Source organism: Camarhynchus parvulus, chromosome 5, assembly GCF_901933205.1.
Source record: "Camarhynchus parvulus chromosome 5, STF_HiC, whole genome shotgun sequence".
Classification (NCBI taxonomy): domain Eukaryota; kingdom Metazoa; phylum Chordata; class Aves; order Passeriformes; family Thraupidae; genus Camarhynchus; species Camarhynchus parvulus.
In genome coordinates this window covers 31730982-31750591 of record NC_044575.1, presented here as the reverse complement: position 1 = coordinate 31750591, position 19610 = coordinate 31730982, and the positions used below count along the sequence as shown (strand labels likewise).

At 37.2% G+C, this 19610-nt stretch overlaps 1 protein-coding gene across 2 annotated transcripts in view; it reads left to right on the top strand.

The window, feature by feature from the left end:
* Positions 1 to 17151, top strand: part of C5H15orf41 (chromosome 5 C15orf41 homolog) — a 120947-nt gene extending 103796 nt beyond the window's left edge. The window contains exons 11-12 of one of the 2 annotated variants that reach the window (XM_030950450.1): positions 14416 to 14565; positions 15387 to 17151. In XM_030950450.1, the coding sequence (XP_030806310.1) occupies positions 14416 to 14551 (136 nt within the window). In that variant the 3' untranslated portion in view covers positions 14552 to 14565; positions 15387 to 17151. Of the gene's footprint in view, positions 1 to 14415 lie in introns of both variants that reach the window. The other variant, XM_030950451.1, reaches the window with a different exon arrangement.
* The last annotated feature ends 2459 nt before the right edge of the window (positions 17152 to 19610 follow it).

Below are 19610 nucleotides of genomic sequence, written 5' to 3'. Positions count from 1 at the left end.
ATGTGTTGTAAAAACAAGAAGTGAAATTAGAATAGTTGCAAATATTTCTTCAATTAGAAAAGTTTACCTGTGTTTATTTGTAGAGAGCCTTTGCAATTTGAATATCTTAACATGAATAAAAATCAGACAAGCCATTATTATTTATGAAATCTAAATTCTTAAGCTATGTCTGTGGACAAATAAGCATGGTTCAAATCCATATTGTTCATTTCAAAAGATTTCCTGTAATCTTTTCAAACCCTTTCTTTTCCTGCAGTCTGGATGACTTTCTGATACCTTCTTTTAGAAATACATGTCATACTATACAGACATTTGTCTTTTTTCATCAGGCAGAGAAAACATATTTGAGTCTGTTTAATTTTGTTAGCAGTGGTGATATCATTACAGATTGCTTGAGAGAGCATTTTGTGTCACTGTTTTTATGTAATATATTCGGAAAAGTGTAAGGTTTTGTCACTGTGTCTAATCCCAGCTGTGATAAACACCGTATCTTATAACCTAGTCGTTAAACATTTCGAGTGGAATTTTAAAATAATTTAAAGGTCCTATTGCTCTCACTGGAAGTTTTTTCTAGACCCAGTGCATAAGTCTCCCTGATGTGTTGGTGGAGGACAATACCTTGTCCTCAGCCTTTATTCTCCCTAGGCTGGAAAGACCAAACTCATTTAGTCTTTCCTGTGAGCAGCTGTTCTTTTTCCTGGGCAGTGCAGTAGCCTTGCTCCATATCTGGCTATTACTTATTGTCTTTCTTGAATGACCTGTCTACGGTTTCCAGATGAAGACTAAGCAAGTCTTCAAGAAAATACAGTATTTCTAGATTTGTACTGAAAATCTCTCTCCCTACACTTCATATGATTATTTTGCACTTTCTTTAGTTGCATTGCTTTGTGTCCCTTTACTAATCAAATGTTACATGGATTGATTGCTTCTTCCTCTGGGAAAGCAAAGGGAAATATAATTTTTATTGCAACCTTTATATCTATTTGTAGGTTTGAACCAAACTGTAGCAATATTTTGAGCATGTTCCTGTTAAGTTGCAGATCATGTACAAAAATCAGATTAGTTACCTGCAGTAAAAAAAAGTGGGTAACTTAAGCAATTACTAAAAAACATTTGGGTAATTTCTGAATCTTTACTATTTAAGACAACAGGCGTTGTTAGATTGGTCATGGCTTCCAGATAGTGATATCAAAAGTTTAAAACTTTTCTGTTGCTGTCACCACATCTGCTTTTTTATTAGAATATTTTAAATTTAGATTTATTCGATTTTTTTATTAGACTTGGGGAAGAATAACCCTATGTACCAGTACAGGCTGGGGGCTGACCTGCTGGAAAGCAGCTCTCCAGAGAAGGACCTGGGGGTCCTGGGGACGGGCAGCTGGCCATGATCCTTGTGGCCAAGAAGGCCAATGGGATCATGGGCTGCATTAGGAAGAGCATGGCCAGCAGGTCAATTGAGGTGATCCTGCCCCTCTGCTCAGCCCTGGTGAGCCTCACCTGGAGTGCTGTGACCAGTTCCGGGCTCCTCAGGATAAGAGAGACAGGGAGTTACTGGAGCAGGTCCAGTGAAGGGCAACAAAGATGATGTGGGGACCTGGAGCATGCCTCTTACAAGGAAAGGCTGAGGGAGCTGGGCCTGTTCGGCCTCAAGAATGATGAAGAGATGACTGAGAGGGGACCTCAGTAATGTCTAGCAGTATCTGAAGGGAGGGTGTCAGAGGATGGATCCAGGCTCTTCTTCCAGGTACCAAGCAACAAGAAAAGACACAATGGGCAGAAACTGAGTCACAGAAAGTTCCACCTGAACATGAGGAAGAACTTCTTTACTGTCCCTCCGTGTGTGAGCAGGGAGGTTGGAGCAGATGACCCACTTTGGTCACTTCCAACCTGACGCATTCTGTGATGCTGTGATTTTTTTTTTAATTTTGTATTTACACAGTAGCAATCTAAATATAATATCTGGTTTGGGTTTGTTTCATTTTTTAAAAAGTGTAATGCAGTTTGGGTTCTTCTAACATAAATCTTGCAACTCTTGCAATAGATGAGTAATGTATTCTGAAATTGCACAATTGTCCTTAAATACCCATGGGGAAAAAGATCTATCAGGTTTTATTCATTGTTTTTTTAAAGTCATAGAACAGGGTTCTGTGCAAAGTAAACGAAAATTAAAGCATTAAGATTATTTTACCCACAGTGATGACATGTTACTGCCTATATTACCTCACAGCATGTCACAAGACATCATCACATGCTACTGAGTTTTATTTCATTTATTCCAGAATCTCATCAAGGCACTTCAGTTTAAGTATATCAAAAATTTAAAAATCACTCAGTACCACAAAGCTCTTTAAAGTCAGATTTCCATAAATTTGCACAGTACTAAACATTGGTGGTGTTAAGCAAATGAGAGCAAATAAGTACATTAAAGTGGAAACATTACTTAAGCAAAGAGAAGCTGTTCTGTACCATTTATATCATTTTCTGTGTGGCCTGACTTAATATTTTTTTAATTAAAGAATGGTTCAAAAGTGCCTGTAGGTAATCAAAAAATTATAAATTAATTTTTATTTCTTATTTTTGCTGGTTCAGCTGGAATTATAGTTCTCTTAATCTCCTGAATTTACCATTTTTCTGCTGTTGCCATAGTGAAATCAGGTAGAACAGGCAAAGCTGTATTTCTTCTTCTCTTTGAACTTAACTAAAAATAATGCTTAATCTATTGGTGTGGCTTTAGAAATAGCTTTTAAAAATGTTAATGTGGATTTAGCAGCTGTGGAAACAGAGATAGTCTGACCTCAAACTGTAAGTTCTATTGGCCCTCAATGAAAATGCAATACCTGTGCAAGTTTTCCTTTAGCAGTTCATCCTAGTGCTTTTCATCCTAGGGAGGCTTGAGGGGAAAATTTTATATAAACCTGTGTCAATTTATACATCTTGATGTCATATACTTCTGAGCAGGGAAGGACTTCAGAGCAGCTGGGTTTTGTGGCTGGGCAGCTTGTTTTTGTAACCAGGGCAGAATATACCGTACCATTTCAGTGATAATCAGTTTGCATCACTTAGCCTGATGGAAATAACTTTGTCACTGGGTAATTCTGCATAACAAAGACTTAGTGAAAAGCTCCAAATACCACTGAGAATTCATCTCATTCTTCAGTAGGATGGTGCCAGACTTGCTGTATATATTTGTGTTGGTGTGTAGTAATATGTAATGTCTACCTGAGGTATACTAGTCTGCTGTGCACAAACCTACAAACTACAAAGTTGCCTCCAATGTGGAAATACTGATTTGTAAAAATGTGATACCTCAAAGGTACAGAAAGACAATTTGAAATCTGTGGCAAAAGTCAGTAGTTGATGCAGAGAGATCCTAAAAGTTGAAGTAGTTGAAACTGTGTAAATGTTCTCTCTTCCCTCTTATTTATTGACTCTATTTTCCTCTTTTTGATGTGTATTTTTGGGATTAGTTGGGGTTTTTTTATGCCTTCCAGTTAATAATGGTCTAGCTTGAACAGACAGAAAGACCCTCACCTCTTTTGCAAGATTGCTATAAACTGAGGGGACTGACAAGAATCTTTTTATTGTCTATATTGGTCTTCCATTACTCAGTTCAAGTTGAAGGTGTCTTCAACATATTCAGTAATCTGTACTGAGGTAGGAGCAGATGGAAATCCTATATCAGCACCTCTCTTAAGCTGCATTATGGCTGTTCCTGACAAGTGGATTTCTGTGAGAGACAGCTTTCTTGAGAGGTTCCAGTGGAATTCAGGAACCATTTTAAAACTAGTGTCCTTCCTTATGTTTAGAATGCATGGTGTTTTTTGATATTGCAATCACAAATATAAGGACAAGACTGGAAAATAAGCACTTTAAGAAACAAAAAAACCTTGCAATTTTTGGCTGACAAGGGACAGGGAGAGACAGCTGGTCAGAACAGATACTAATCTTATCACTTAATTTACTTACTCTGAGCTTTTATGCAATGTAAGAACCAAAAAACAACAAAGTGGCTGTGCTCAGGTGGAAGTTAGCCAAGTCTCAGAAGGGTTGGTAGAACTCATTATTCATGACGTTTCAAGATGCTTACTCAAGCTTAATTTATCTTTGAAGGGAAAAGTGGTGTTTATTTTTCTTCTTGCTGTTACTTTTATTTTCTATTAGTTTTGCTTTTGTCTTAAAGGGAACAGAAATTGAACAGAACTATGAGCTCAATAGGTCACACTTCTGTTTTGAAATGAGACTGCTAGTGCTGTCTTTGATGCCATGAGATGTCTGCAACCAACAATGTTTATTTATCTGGCAATGTAGCAATTGCATGGCAAAGAAAGGAGAGGAGAGGAGAGGGGAGGGGAGGGGAGGGACACAAGAATATGTAGTCCAGCTCTCTCCTGCTGTTTTCAGCATGTATTGGTATGAAGGAAAATGTCAATACTATGTGATTTTATAGTGTTGCAGACTTCTGCCTCAGTTCTCATCAGGTGTGGATGGTGATATGTCACTAGCTAACTCAACTAATCTGCCATTGTTTTTAAAACTTCACAAGTGATAGCATTTTCCTCTGATTCTTCCTCTTCCTCCTTCTGGGCTCACTTACATCACCATGTATATTTTTATGTCTTCCTTTTGAACATAATTTTGTACCTTGATGGTGAGTCCAGAAAAGTTTAGTGTATAGTAAGCAAAGAAAGCTGAAACACAGTTGGGTTTAGTATTGGTATATACTGAGAAGGGGTAAATAACTTGTAAATAAATCTAAATAGCATGAATTTTTCAGAAGGTGCATGCAGTAGAGCTCTATGTGTGGGTGTATAAATAGTTAAGAAGAGAGAAGGCAGAAAAGGAAAGTAGATTTCTTTGCTCATCCTCAGTTATGCACTTACTTCACCTAATAATGAATGTAACACTTACTATAGATTGCCTTGGTGGTCTCCTAGAGTCTCTCCAACTTGCACCATATGAAAATATCTCTTCTGGGAGACTGGATATTTTGCAGGTGATATGTAAGATTTGTGTGTCTCAGGATGCACTCCTTTCTGAATAACAACTAAATCCCAAATTATTTTTAAATATGAAGTGGGGCAGGACCGGTTTGAATTGAACAGACACTGGATATATGAAACAACTGAGTGATAAGCTGAGGAGCCTCAGGCATTAAAAATAAGTGTGTACCAGACACAGTTAAAGTTTGCCAGTGGATTCCAAAGGCAGTGAGAATATTCAAGGTCAGAGGTGTTTACCTTCCTTTTGGGTGAGCATCAGGTGCCACAGCAGTGGGCAGCAGACATATCCTTTTTCATCTGTTGTCTGCTTAATACAGGTAGGTGACTTACATTTTGAGAGACAGTAAATTTAAGTACAGCATCACACATAAAATGCTTCTGCCTGTCAATTATCGCAATAGCGTTTTTGGTAAGTCAACTGCTAAGCAGCATTGTGTGGAGATACTCAGTGTGATTTACTATCTGGTCTTCTAATTCTCTGATCTGGGAAGTTGGAAGCACAGATGAGCTGTCCTCCATTTGTTAATTCATCTGTTACATTGTTTGTTTTATTGCATATTTGTGTATAAGGATTTGAAGATACAGAATTGTCTAATAATTCATTCAAAAATGTCTTGAGATAGCTTTAATGCTGGCCTCAAGATTTATGCTCAGCAAATACTAAACACACAGATATATAGTGCCTTTATTTATCAATATTTCTGCTATCAAAATTTGCTGAGCAACTTTTCTGATTAGTTTGGTTCTGTTTTACAATAATTATTAAACAAAAATCTAATGCTGTAAGAGCAGTTCTGCCTTATTGGTTAAATGCACTTTTGGCATATCTTATCTTTCTGGTGAGCACTGACACCAGATAAACAGCTGCACAGAAAGAAAGGATTGCTGCAAACTATGAGGCACTCACAGATTATTCAGATATCATCTTGCACTGGCCTTAGAATGGCCTGTTACTTTCAGCCTTAAAAGTAAACAATTGTTAATCACCTAGTGGCAACATGAGTTGACGAGCGCTTGTGGCCGCCTGGCCTTCAATCTAACAGTACTCAAAGGCTCTTCTCATCTTTTCTGTCACCCAGGATAAGAGGTGGTTTGCAGCCAAGCATTCCTTTGAGGAGGCTGCTGTGAGTTTAACAAAATGTTTGAAATAACCTCAGTAACTCCTCTCAACACTGATCCACAGCTTCAAATGTGCAGAATGCAACAATAGTGGCCTTGCATCGACAGTCTCTGGAGGGCAAACTAATGGCACAATGTTTTCTAAGGGAAACTGAGTAACAAGCAAGTACCTCAAGAAGCAACATTCCTTGCCTGGATTTAATCAGAAAGTGATGATTTCAGCAACAGTATGTGGAATAGTTCTGCAGTGCAAGCAGCCATCTTTTGTTCCCTGCTTATTCAAAGAGTACTGCCATTCTTGCAATATATTAACTGGTAAATACAAGTAGCACAACTTAAAATAGAATCAGCGCTGCTTTAGTAAACTAGTCCTCAAATTGCATATTGTAGGATTGGAAGGGTGTTGCTGTTTTGAACATTAATGGACTTACAGTGGACAGTAAAACAATGTGCTAACCCTGAGTTAGGAGAGACAAATACATAGATGCCACACCTAATACAGAATAGAATGTTAGACTTTCTCCACCGGAATGGAAATTTTGAAGCTTCTGGAAAAGATACAAGTTTTTTTTGTATTCTGCCTTTCAGATCTTAGGGTTTGTGGCTGAGCTTCTTTTGCTTAGTTATGTCCCTCATCCAGAGTTCCTGAATACTTTGCCTGTATTGAAATAGTTAACTAATGTAGAATCCTTGTATTTCCCAGAATATTGCATTTAGCTCCAAGTTATCAAACAACATACCTGGAACACTATCTATTATCTCTTTTAGCCAGATACTGGAACTATCTTCCCAGGTAGCCAAAATGCACTGTTTTCCAAGGTGCATACCCAAGTGATCCCCACTAGAGCCAGAAAAGGCCACCAGTGTGCACTCACAGCCCAGAAAGCCAAGTACAATGTGGGGTGCACTAAAGGGTGGTCAGGCAGTGGGACAGGTTGCCAGCAGAGGTTTGGATGGCCCATCCCTGAGTGTTCGAGGTCAGGTTGCATGGGGCCCTGAGCAGAGAGGTCTCAGTTGGTGGCACCCCTGCCCACAGCAGGGGGCTTGGAACTAGATGACCTTTAAGGTCCCTTCCAACCCAAACCATTTGATGATTCTTTGAAAAAACTGTAGCCATTATTTCCATGAAACAATCCAGCAGTATAAGAGTTAAAAATCTCTTTTCTCAAATGCGAATGAGAGTATGATGTTAATTTTAACTACATCACCCCAGTCCTGCAGTGCAGGCATAGGATCACCTTGTAGAGTGTCTTTAGTGCACAAAACCTTACAATCTGATGTGCAAAGAAAGCATCTACCTGATTTTTGAATATGCTGAGACTGAAAAAAACCATATTGTTCCTTAAGTACACACAACCACTTGAGAGTTGAGCAGCTGGAACACTGCTAATAAACAAAACAAACAAACAAAAAGAGTATATTTTAGTAGGTATTAGGACAGGAATCAACAGAAACTGAGAAATTCAAAGTTCACTCAAGGCTCTCTTCTCTTAATGACAAGCTGCCTTGAAGCCAGTATGTGTTTTCTTTCTCACTCACTGCATCAGTCTTCACTCAGAAAGCCTTGATCCTTGTAAATCACTGTAGCCTTAATGTTATTTAATCATAGTTTTTAAAAGTTAATTTCCATGAGAACTGTATTTTTTAAAAAAAGCCTAACTTGTCATTGAGGATTATAAAAATCCTTTATTTGCCTGGAGAACAGTACTCAGATCTGAATGAAGAAGTGTAAGTGAAGAATGTGTTTCGACAGTTTGTTTATTAAAAATGTATTATGCAGCTAAAAGTTATATTGTATTTATATTTTAATGACAGTGACTTGCACAGTTTCTGGTGCAGTCTATTAATGTTGCTTTTAAAACTGTGCTATGAAAAATTCTAAAATATTTTAAGTGCCCCCTTATGTCCACATAAATATCACTTGATTTGTTTTTATTTTTCAAAATGCCAGAAGCAATTAAATCATATTATAAGCTTGATTAAATGCTGCTATTTTATTGAAGCTTTAACAGTCTCATTGCAGAGGTAAAAAGATAACTAGTGTAAAAAAAGTTCTTTAAGATTTAATCACATCTAAGTGAGGTGTAAATGTAGAGAGGGAGGCCTGATATTAGTTTCCATCCACCTTTTTTTCACCTGACAATTCTAACTTCCATATCAACTGCATATAATATGAGTTTGTGGCATTAATGGAACTGCCTACCCTTCTCAGCCCAAAGAAATTCCCACTTTTAAGTTAAAACCTCCTTGTTAAATGGGAGTCTCACAAAGTATTAGTAAACTTTGATTTTTTCCTTGTCTTCAGTAAAAATAAGACTTCCCCCAACTAATGTGGTAACATCAAAGTTTAAAGCAGATTAGGTTTTACTTGCTTAATTTTACCTTAAGCAGCATGAACTGGATGCCTGGATCCTTGAGACATATTATGCTGCTAGCATCGGTGTGTGAGGCATGTAATACTTGTTCATGCCATGGACAAGTTTCCTATTATCTTTACAAGTATGTGATCAGAACTTGTTAAACTTTCTTGGGCCACATCTGCAAGCAGATTTTTTTTTTTTGCTTGCTGCGTAGGAAGTCAGTGTTTGGTAGCTTAAGGGAGTTGGGCACAAAAATATTGCAGCCGTATGGATTACAGGTTAAGGATCAGATTTTGTAAGCAAAAATTATCATTCAGTTACGTGATTTGCTAAGTACTGGATTTTTTACTCCTTTCAACCAGATTTGGTGAAGTCAAAGTAATACAGTGCTGTGTGTGTGTCACTGGATCACAAAATTGTGTGGAGGATTGGAAAACTGGCAGGAATGATAAAACTCCACCACCCACCATTATCTTCAAATTGCATTCAGAGTTTTTAAAATGCACTGTCTTAATGCACAAGTGCCTGTATTTGATTTTAAAACTCTGTGTAAATGAACAATAGAAAAAAAACCTTGTTATAAACAATTCTGAATTAGGACTGCAGTAGCTGTTTAAGTGGGAAGTTTCTTGCTAATCGAAGTACATTTCTGAGCAGTGGCTCTTAAATGTTGGCCAAGATATATAATGCTGTGTCATCAGCAGCAGTAAACTGGTCTAGACATAAGGAAGTTGGCTGACTTATGCCAACTGACCTTATTTGAAAATGTGGTTTGTAGTTGTTGCTTACTAGCCTAGCTCTGCCAATTTTTAAATTTCTTCTGCTGACACAAATGAGACTTCTGCAAGTACACTAAAATAAAGCTGAGTATCCTTAAACAGTAAACTTATTATGTATTATTATGGGGGGGGTTAATTATTTTATCTTCAAGGTTTATTAGTATTACAAGTAAAACCTATTTACTCACAACTGTGATTCTGAAGAACGATGTTAAATTGACTTAGAATGTTATCATTTATTTGTAAACTTTTGTAATTCCCCTTTCCCAGAAAACAAGTAGTGCTGTGCAAATGGTAATGCTCTGGTTTGCTCTATATTTAAAATTAAAAACAAGGAGACAAAGCCAGCTTTTTAGCTGGCATTGAAAAGTGAGGGACTAGAATGCACTCCTTAAAAGACACATTCAGGTGTGACCTTCATAATTAAAATTACTGACCAGGTAGACTGTTATACTTTCATAACATGAATATTTGGCTGAATCCATTTGATAAAATATTTGTTTAAATGCATGCGTATTAGAAATAATAATTGTTATGCCAGCATTTTCTTATGAGGGTCTTCTGGAATTCAAATTATTTACATTATGCTGAGATGCATATAGAACATCTAAAACAAATAGACTAATAATAAATGAAGTGAACATTTATATATAAAAACAATTCCAAGTTCTTTTACATTTCTGTTCAGTATCAAGCAGTGTGTTGAAAATGCATTTTTCATAAAACCACATGCAAGGCTTTGTGATCGTGAAAAAATCACCTCACAACAGCCACATGTCTAGGCAAATCCTTAGAAGCTGGTATGGACCTCACACAGACATTCCAGAAGAAAAGACATTACTAGAAAGTAGTTTCTCTTGAAGTGAAGTAGAATATATGTGAGCCTAATAGGCCACTTTGATAAATAAATAAAAGTCTTTTTTCTGTTCTAGCACAAAACTGGTTCAACTGGAGGGCAAGTTAAACCCTGACTCATATTTTACTTAGTTGTGTTCTTTCCCTTTTTATTCTAAGTGATCTCTCAGTTTGTTGTTGTTGCTGGGTTTTCTTTTCTTAAGACAAAGAACCATTTAGCTTTGTCTTATCTGAATTTTGCCTTCTGGCTTTACAGTATATCTCTGTGAAACTCCTTTCCAAGACAAAACTCAGTGTCCCAGGATTATCAGTGTACCTCTTTAGCTATGGTTTTCTTTCAAAATTTATGTGATTAAACCAATACAGAATTCCTCTGAACAATCTGAAATTAGTGCAAACCTGACTTATTTAAAGCAAATAGTATTGTCAGATACAAGTTTTATCTAAAGAACTTGTTGAGACTGCAACTATATTTAGCTATATTCAAACTGTATTTTTCTATCTCAGATGCTTCAGTTGATTTTTTGAAAGACACCATGTGCTGCCTTTAGTACTTAGACTAAATTTAGTCATCTATATCAAGCCTAAATTAGGCCTAAAGCAATCCACAAGCTTTTTTAATGCTGCTCTCCTCTTGCCATGCCTTGGGGTCAGAAGCCTGTGTGCATCCCCTTTGGCACTCCTGGTACTCACACCCCAAGTGCCCCTGAGTTGGCTTTGGCAGCCTTGTAGTCAGTCACAACTTCTAATGTCAGAACCTGGACATTGGCTAAACTGGGATTTATATAATGGTAGCTACCTATCTATTGATTGATTTTTAAGTAAACTGATGCAACCTCTGTGGATGATTTTCACTTGTCATGTTTATTATGTTCTTGCATCTGTATTTCCTCTTTATTTTTACTGCATGGAATCAACCAATCCTTAGTTACTTGGATTTCTTTTCAGCTTTAAAAGGAAATCCCTAATAAAAGTAAAGTTCTAAAAGCACTACTTTCACTGCAATAGATAAAATTACAGTTTTGTGTAACTTTTGGACACATTCCTTCACACCTAAGAACTAAAGACAGGGAAAACAAATACAAGCATATTTTCAGGGATTTATACGATTTTTCTAAGCAAGAAGAAAATCCATAGGAGTCCAAGAGTTTGTTACAGTGTAAGGTTGATTTTCAATTTAAGCCTAAACTTTCTCCAGTGTGTCTTCCATATGAAATAAGGTAGCGTGGCCTATCTTTTATCTATACAGTTTTAGAAATGGTACATTCAAAGATTTTCTATGCTCCTCAGAGCTGCTGAATGTCTCCCCTTTCCATATCAATAACAAGTATGCAGTCTGTCATTTTAGTTCATTCTCCTGTGTAAACCACAGTCAGTCACTTAACTTGCTCAGTGCTACAACTGATGCAAGAAATCAATTTATAGCTTTACTTTGTAATTCACAGCTCTGACTTTCATTCCTCAGTGTGTCATATCTCCACTTGGGAAGGAGTCAAATTAAAAAGTATGGTTCTTACTTTTAGGTCACATTTTGCTATCTCACCCCCATACGCAAAAAGGTTAAGTGTCTTTTCAAATTAAGGCAGCAGTAATTAACCGGTGGGATTGTTTGTGGTTTGCCAACTCTGGGCGTTAATGAGAGAGGAATTAGCACTTAGCAGCAGGAGTTCCTGATAGTCAGTGGCAAATGCTTAATGGGCCAACAAGTTTATTTTGGTCTTAAGTACTGCACTTAAGTGCAGTAAACAAAAGTATGGCACGGGTTTTTATGTGATCATACACATGAGCTTTGTGATATAGAGCTATAATTGAACAAATGACACAATAGAGTTGAAAAAGTGCAACCTACACAGCACAGGGCAAACAGTTTTGCTGTAACACCACAGTCAGAAGCAGGATTGACGGATGTTTTCATGCCAAAGATGTACTTGCTCCTGTCATTAACAGTCTGCAGATGTTCTTGTATACAATTTTATTATTAAATTTGGTATTTCTGAACATAATTTTTTAAGCACATCAAAAATTGTGCTTGAGCTGAGGTGATTTCCTCACAATAGATTAAGACAATAAATTGATTAAGACAATAAATAAAGACAATAAAGACAATAAATTAGCCTTTTGAGGTGTCCCAAAATAGTAATTTTATTTAAAATTACAGTTTCACAAAATAACTAACAAATTACTTAAGCACAGTGCCACATGGATTTTATGGTGGGTGGGGGATTCAGACTGCTACACAGCAAAATGAGCCCTTCAGAATTTGGGTGAGCAGCTGCTCATTAGCATCAGGATTTTACCTGGCACATGTGCTCGTAATGAGTAACTACTTGCATACATTTCATACCTTCTGCCTTGCGCAAAATAGCCCATTAGAAATGTGAGGTCTGCTCCCTATCTTCTGGGAATTTTTGCTTTTAAAATAATTTTGGTTAGTATGTAAGAACATTTCCACCCAATTACCCATCTCTATATTTGCTTGATGTGGGAACAGATATGTCGTCTGTGAAGTGACAAAAGTGGGGGCCCCTCCTGGATCAGCAAACTGGCAAACTGCTGTCTCTCACCAGAGGCTGTTAGCATCAGGCCTTGGCCTCACTTGCCTTGGCCCCTCTCTCCTGCTTGGGTCTCTGGGCTTGCAGGTGCAGTGAGGTTCTGCACGTTTTGACACTACAGGAACTTAAGCAATGGACAATGGAGAGAAGTCCCTGGAACATGAAATTTTTGCCAACCAGACAAGATTAGGAATTGGTTATAGGCAGCATCGTCCTTCATATTGGCCACTTTTTAGTCTGTACTGTATTTATTGCCAGGCATGTTAGGATGTGTCAGAGTTTTAACCTTTCAACTTTCAACTTTCGAATATCACCTTTCAGTTGCAAAAAGCGTATTTGCCAGTGTGGCCTCATCTATGCTGAGGGTAATTTACTCTGCCACTGAACTGTGGCCACGTGGAGGTTGAAGAGTAGTAGCCATAGACCAAAATGTTACAATGCTCTGCAGCAGTTTCAGGCAAAAGAGTACCACATCTAATTGAAACTGCAGGAGGAAGCCACAGGGGTTTCTTCTTCCTTTGATGCCTATTCCATTACAGGAGCACATCAAATAGAGTTTTCTCTGCATTGTTGGAAAGAAACCACGCTCACGAAGCCAGTCTGGCACTACCCATGGCTTTGAGTGTTTGTATTGTCTGCTCAGCGGACATTTAGGTTACCGTGCCTCCCCTCAGCACATATTTATTAAAATTAAATGTTAACAAAAATTGGCTACCATATTGTTTGAATCCTGAGTACAACTCTGCATATAAACCATTACATGACATTCTATTGAACCTTTTCTTGTACAGACGGTACCTAACAGCTCATCCTGCGCTGTTGGTTTTGGCAAGTTCACTACAGCATATAATAAATCAAGGAAAGAAAAAGCTTTTTGGCCTAATGTTGTACAGACTGCTGTAATGTTAGACTACAGAAAGCAGTTCTGTTTTTAGACATCCTTTTACTAACCCAACATTCATAATTTATGATTCCACTGTAAAATTCCTGCAACACTACACCAGAAGTAGTGCTGCCCTTTAATTAAGTGCTCTCAGTAGGAAAAACGTGAAACTGATGTGCAAAACATATCGCAGTACACAGTGATTGATAGTGATTACTTCTTTATGAACCCAGCCTGAAGGTCTGAACTTCCTGATGGGTAAAATAGTCCATGGGGCTACTTCCTGAGATTGCCTAGTGGGGATCTGTCAGAGTTAGCAATATCTGAGGAATTCCTGAGGCACATTTCAGAGCCATTACAACACAAACTTTCTGTTTCTTCTGAATTGTGCTTCATGTTAATAATTACCTGAATAATAGCTCATTGTAGAGATTATCTTTTAAGGATTCATTGTTATCTTCATGGTATTATAATTTGAATGAACCGGGACATGTGTAAAACCTTGTATCTTTAATGTCTGCACACACAAGTCTAAAAGAGCAAGGTGCATGTCAAAAGAGGTTTCTCTGTATATCACAGTTACTGAATGTTATTTAGTATTTAATGCTAAATTAAAGGTATCTTTTACTGATGTGTACAGAAGATTCAAAATAAAAAACTGAAACTCTGATGTGGATTCTGTGAGTCTCTAAATATCATTTTTATTCATGGAATCAGGTACTATTGACATCAATCAATTGCAGATTCAAAATACTCCCTCCAATTTTGCAGTGAAGTTACCAGATTTGCGTTGGAATCACAGAGGTGGGAAAGTGAAATTGCCCTAACACAGTTACATAAGTTCATTTTTCTTTTTTTGTTTGATAGGTTTGGCCCTGGATTAGTCATCTACTGGTACGGATTTATTGAAGAGCTGGACTGCCATCGTGAGCGTGGCATCCTGCTAAAAGACTGCTTCCCTACTGACATTGTGACTCTGCGGCACAGCACGGCTCAGTGCTGATGTTGGAGGAAGAGGTAAATCCGGAAGCAATTTTACTTTCCTGCAGTGTAAACTAATGGCAGCATCTGCCCTGAACTTCAGCTGAACTCCTGCTGCCTGCCCTTATGCTACTGCTGCTTTACACAAACATATCAAGAGTTTCTGTTTTGCTTCAGACCTCTGTTGTGATCAGCCAAAAAAGACAGACACAACCCACTCATTATCAGCAGTTCTGTCTCTGTCAAACAGCTAGTTTCAAGATACTCATAATCTTTCTTCCTTCCGGATGGCTTCTTCAAGCATTCTAAACAAAGACAAAAATGCAGAGGCTGAAAGGTGGAGCTTTCAGTTCTTTTCCCTGTTACAGAGTCACTTATAAAATTAAGTGCTTTTTATGAATTCATTATGTGCTAGTGATGTGACTAAAACACCTACAGTGGTGTGGAGGTTTGGTGAAAACTGTTGTTTTGGAGCTTAAAGCAATATAGGGCAAAGCTGGTAAAGCCCAAGTGGTAAGAGAGGATCATGGCTGTTACAGTAAATAGCCAGATTTGGAGATAATAATTGGTGTATGTGTTTTGTCACTATCTGATTGTTAAAATCAACAGTGGAATCCCAAGTTAACAGTTAAAAAATAGGAGATTTTGAGAGGGGGTGAAAGCAAAGAACGCAGTTTTTATTTTATGTATATAAGCCTGTGAAATTTGGGGGTGATGTGGGGGAGGCTTTGTAAGTATTTTAATGACTCAAAAATAACTCATGTTTTGTCTTTTTCTCTTCCTCACCCCCGGGGAATCTATACTTAGGAATTTTCCTCTTTACTGACTAAGGTAGGAATCTCTCTTAACCCCTGCAGGTACTGTAGCAAATTTCTGGCACACTGAAGTCTAAAAGAACATGCAGGAGCTTTCTATGTGACTTATTTCTGAAGGAGTTTACCATCCCAGTGTTCAAGAAGGGGAATTAAAAAAAAAGATACAACAGTGCTTCATACTGGATCCGTTCCACAAGACAAATAAAGCACACACAAATGGACTGAAGTTTCCTGCGTACTTGTTTTCTTGTAAGAACCTTGTTTTTCTCTTGTTAGAACCACTAAGATCAGAAGTTCATTGAGGTGGGTGTTGGCTCTTGGTGAAGTTTTGAGTTCAGTCTCTTCTTTTTCCATCCACATTGCCACTCAGAGAAGCAAGACTGGGTCTCAGGTTTGTGCTCTCAGCAGTGTCCTAATGACAGCAGCTTGTTGGGCTTGATACACTTCAGTTCTCTTCTCTGTGCCAACTCTTACTCAGGAAAGGACAAAATATTTTAAAATGTCAGTGAGAGATTTGCCTGTATGCTCATCATGTTCCGATTTCTGAGAAGAGCTATGGATTCAGCTGTAGAAATAAAGATCTGATAACAGTCTCCCTAAAGCACAAGTTGATGATCTTTTCCAGAAAGAAAGGGTCTCTAAAACATTGCAGTGCCTATTCATCACCTCTTTTTTCATTGAAGTGGTACATATGTTTTCAAAAATCGTGTGCAGACTTGCCTTGAGTGGAAAGGGTATTAATCCTAATCAGGAGTTTTTCAGCTGTAGTTTTCAGATGCATACACAGTATTTTTATTTTTAATTTTTAATTTTCACCTTAACACTTTCTGGTAAGTTTTAGGCAAGAATTTATCATTTTGACAAATCTTTAATTTTCAAGAAAAAATGTGTTTAATCTTCTAGTACTCTGTCCCTTGCTGCAGAGATAAACTAGTATAACTCCAATGAGTTATTGTCGAATAGAGATATTTTCCTGGGTTTGAATGTGTTATAGTAAAGAGACTTGTTTTTAAAAAATATTCAAGCACCGGTAACTCATTTGCGTTCAGCTATTTAAGGTATTGTGCTGAGCTTGTTTTACCTGACCAGCTGTAAGGTGTCTGCCCTTTCAGATTCACAGAAGCAGTCTGTGAATGTACCTGCCTGATGCTACATTTAGGGTGTTACTCCCCCTGGGACTTTTAACTATGGTTTAGGTTAGTGGAATGTGTAAAAACAGCAAGAGAATAAAAAAGAAGGAATAACTGAACATTGTCATAGTAGAAAATTCAGAAGTAATGGTTGTCTGAGTGAAATGGGTTTTAAAGGCAAACAGTATTTGTCTTAGCTACTGCATATGCTTTCTGTTGTATGAAATCATTTAAATCAGCTTTTACATGATACACTAATGCTGCTTTTTCTGTTTGAATAAATTAAACTTATCTGCACAGATGTTGAAAATTCTGCTAACCTTCATCAAAGCTTTGCTTTATTTGTTTTTACATTAAACAAATTTATGTGGAGAGGCACAGATAAATCAGTTTAGGCTTATATTTGTGTACTTATTCCTCTACCTAATGCTGTGACATAACAGGTTGGAAAGCAGTACAGCTGTCTTTAATCAGAGCTTTGAACTCATCTTCATATATTGCCCACTTAAAGAATCTGTATTAGAATGACTACACAAAAGTCTATATACTGTACCAATTTCATTGCATGCTATCAAAAAAGCTTTGCTACTGCAAAAACTATGCTGTGTCACTATTTTAAATGCTGAAAGCAAAACATAAAAAAATAGGACTATTTTGTTATTACTGCTTGTATACTGAAAAAAAACCCTTTATTTGGCTATTTTCTCTGTTTATCAGATGTAAACATCAACTTTCTATTAAAGAGGAAGGCAATGACATTTGTTTGTAGGTTTTTCCTTGCTTTGGATTTCTTAAACAATGTTGTGGGCATTAGAACCTTAACATTAAAACCAAATTCAGCTTTATGGAGTATTCTGTAGAGTGTGCTAATGAATTATGCCAAGCCAGAAAACAGAAGTGAACATAAAACTGAGTGATGTTCTCACTGGCATATATAGACTTGCAAGCATCTGCTCTTACAACCACTGTTATAAGGCCTGTTCTGAGGAATTGATGTAATTGTACTGAGCAGGGAAGCAAAATTTCCTTGTAAAGGAGGAACAACACAGTGGTGGGTCACACACTATAGTATAGGAAGAAAACAGAGATTTTACCATTCCTATATTCTGGGGACACATTGTTAGTATGAGTTTAATAGTCTTTCCCTAAAGACATCTCAGAGCAGAAAAAGTTTTGTCTAAAGTTGAAGAAAAGGGACCAAATGTCTTATTGTGCTTACCTCATTACATTAATGGTACTTGTAGTTCATTAATAGTTTTCATCCTGTTCTGTTGTATTTGCTCATTCAAAAAGTCATTCTTTCCTGGTATTGGGTTTTGGGTTTTTCCACCGTCTAAACTACTACAAAAGACTGTGAATGCCTCTTTCCATTTTCCAGTCTTCCCCTTTTAATGTTCCATCTTATTTCTTCTTGTTCCTTCTTAACCATTTCACTTTAATTTATTCAGTATCCTCCCATTTGCTGATGTGTTCTATTTGAAAAGTTTTCTACCATGTTTTCTACCACCCACTTCTGTTTCTGTTACTACATCTGAAGAGTGCTATTTCCATTTCTGTATACATTTGAACTGACCAACCATGTAAAGCAATTTTGCTCTTACTCTAATTTAAGTAGCAGCTCTGGATTCCAGGGAGACTGTCCCCAAAATTTCCACATGGCTTTGCAATGGGGAACCATTGTGATGCTCTTCATACTCTTGGTATGACACACAGGTCATTTCTGCAGGCTGGGAGTATTCACCAAACAGAGTGCACTTAGTGCAGAATAATCACTCACTCCTCAGTTGAGAGTACAGTTGTACAAATGACTTAGTGCCTCTGTGCTACTAGAAAATAGGCAAAGGAAATATTAGGAATTCAGCTGTTAAAGCTGAAGGTTCCTTTCATTAATGAACCTTGCCTTATCCAAGTTCATGCCTTGTTTGTGTGGTACTTCTGCAAGGAGATCTGTTGAAGTTAAAGATTTAGCTTTCCTCCTGTGGCAGCTCTACTTGGTTCAGAGTGGAAAAGATGGCTTTCTCCACATTTCCACATCACAGTGCATCCTACAGGGTGTTGTTATTTACCAGAGTTGATAACAACTCCTCAAGGGTTAACAAAAAGTACACAGAATTTAACTTGATTCTTGGTGTTGCTTTGTCTGATGTAGTCTTACAGTAGATAACTTCTAAAGGGATCTTCTGCTGTTAGATAGTGAATACTGAACTAGTGTAACAGTTGTTAGAAACATGGGTTTGTTATTTCAAGGGTGAGATAAATTACATTAGAACAAATGCAACTCAAGTATTGATTTAATATTATAGAATTAAATGGGAGGCTGCTTGCAAAAACAATAAAAATTCCTCCTATCATGTTATTCTAAGTCACAAAGGGTGATTTGTTGTGGATTTTCAGGTTATTCAGAAATAACCTTTTTATTACATTGACAAAAGAAGAAACCTCAAGGGCTTGCTCTTTACAGTGGTGTGATAGGAACCTAAAGTGTGCCTGTTGAAAAATGAACTAGCTAACAATGGGAGCTTGGCAGCAGCTTCACCATTTATAGAGAAACCGTCTATCTAGTATGATCTGTATAAAATAGACCTCGCTTAGGTTAGGGAAAGGTCACAAGTTACACAAAGTTTGGATAGTCTAAATGCGTTACTCAAAACTAACTCTCCTGTGTACAGTAAATATTAATTGAACCTGTATTATTAAAAACATGCCAGGATTCAAAAGATTAAATAAGGAAGATGTAATTATGAGCTACATAATAAACAGAGAAGTTTTAGTTCCCCTTGTATTTTTTACTTTCCTGCTATTGTTTCATATGTAGCTGTTATACAAAGAGCAGCTGAGGTCACCTACTATAAATTACGGGTTTTGTACAATAGTAATCTACCAAAATTATTCCAGAGTTGGATCAAAGAGCTTCAAAAGACTTTTCAAAAACTTTTCCACATAATAAAAAGACTCTATTTTGATGCCCTTTTCTTATGAGGATTTCTTGGTTTAGAGATGCATCTTAGAGTATTCAGCTGCTTGCGTTAATACAGTGATATTTGAACACATAGGATTTGCATAATTTGTTTGCCGCCTCAAATAAGCATGAAGTGGTAACATCAAAAAAACTCTTTAAATATATTACCTGGTGCAT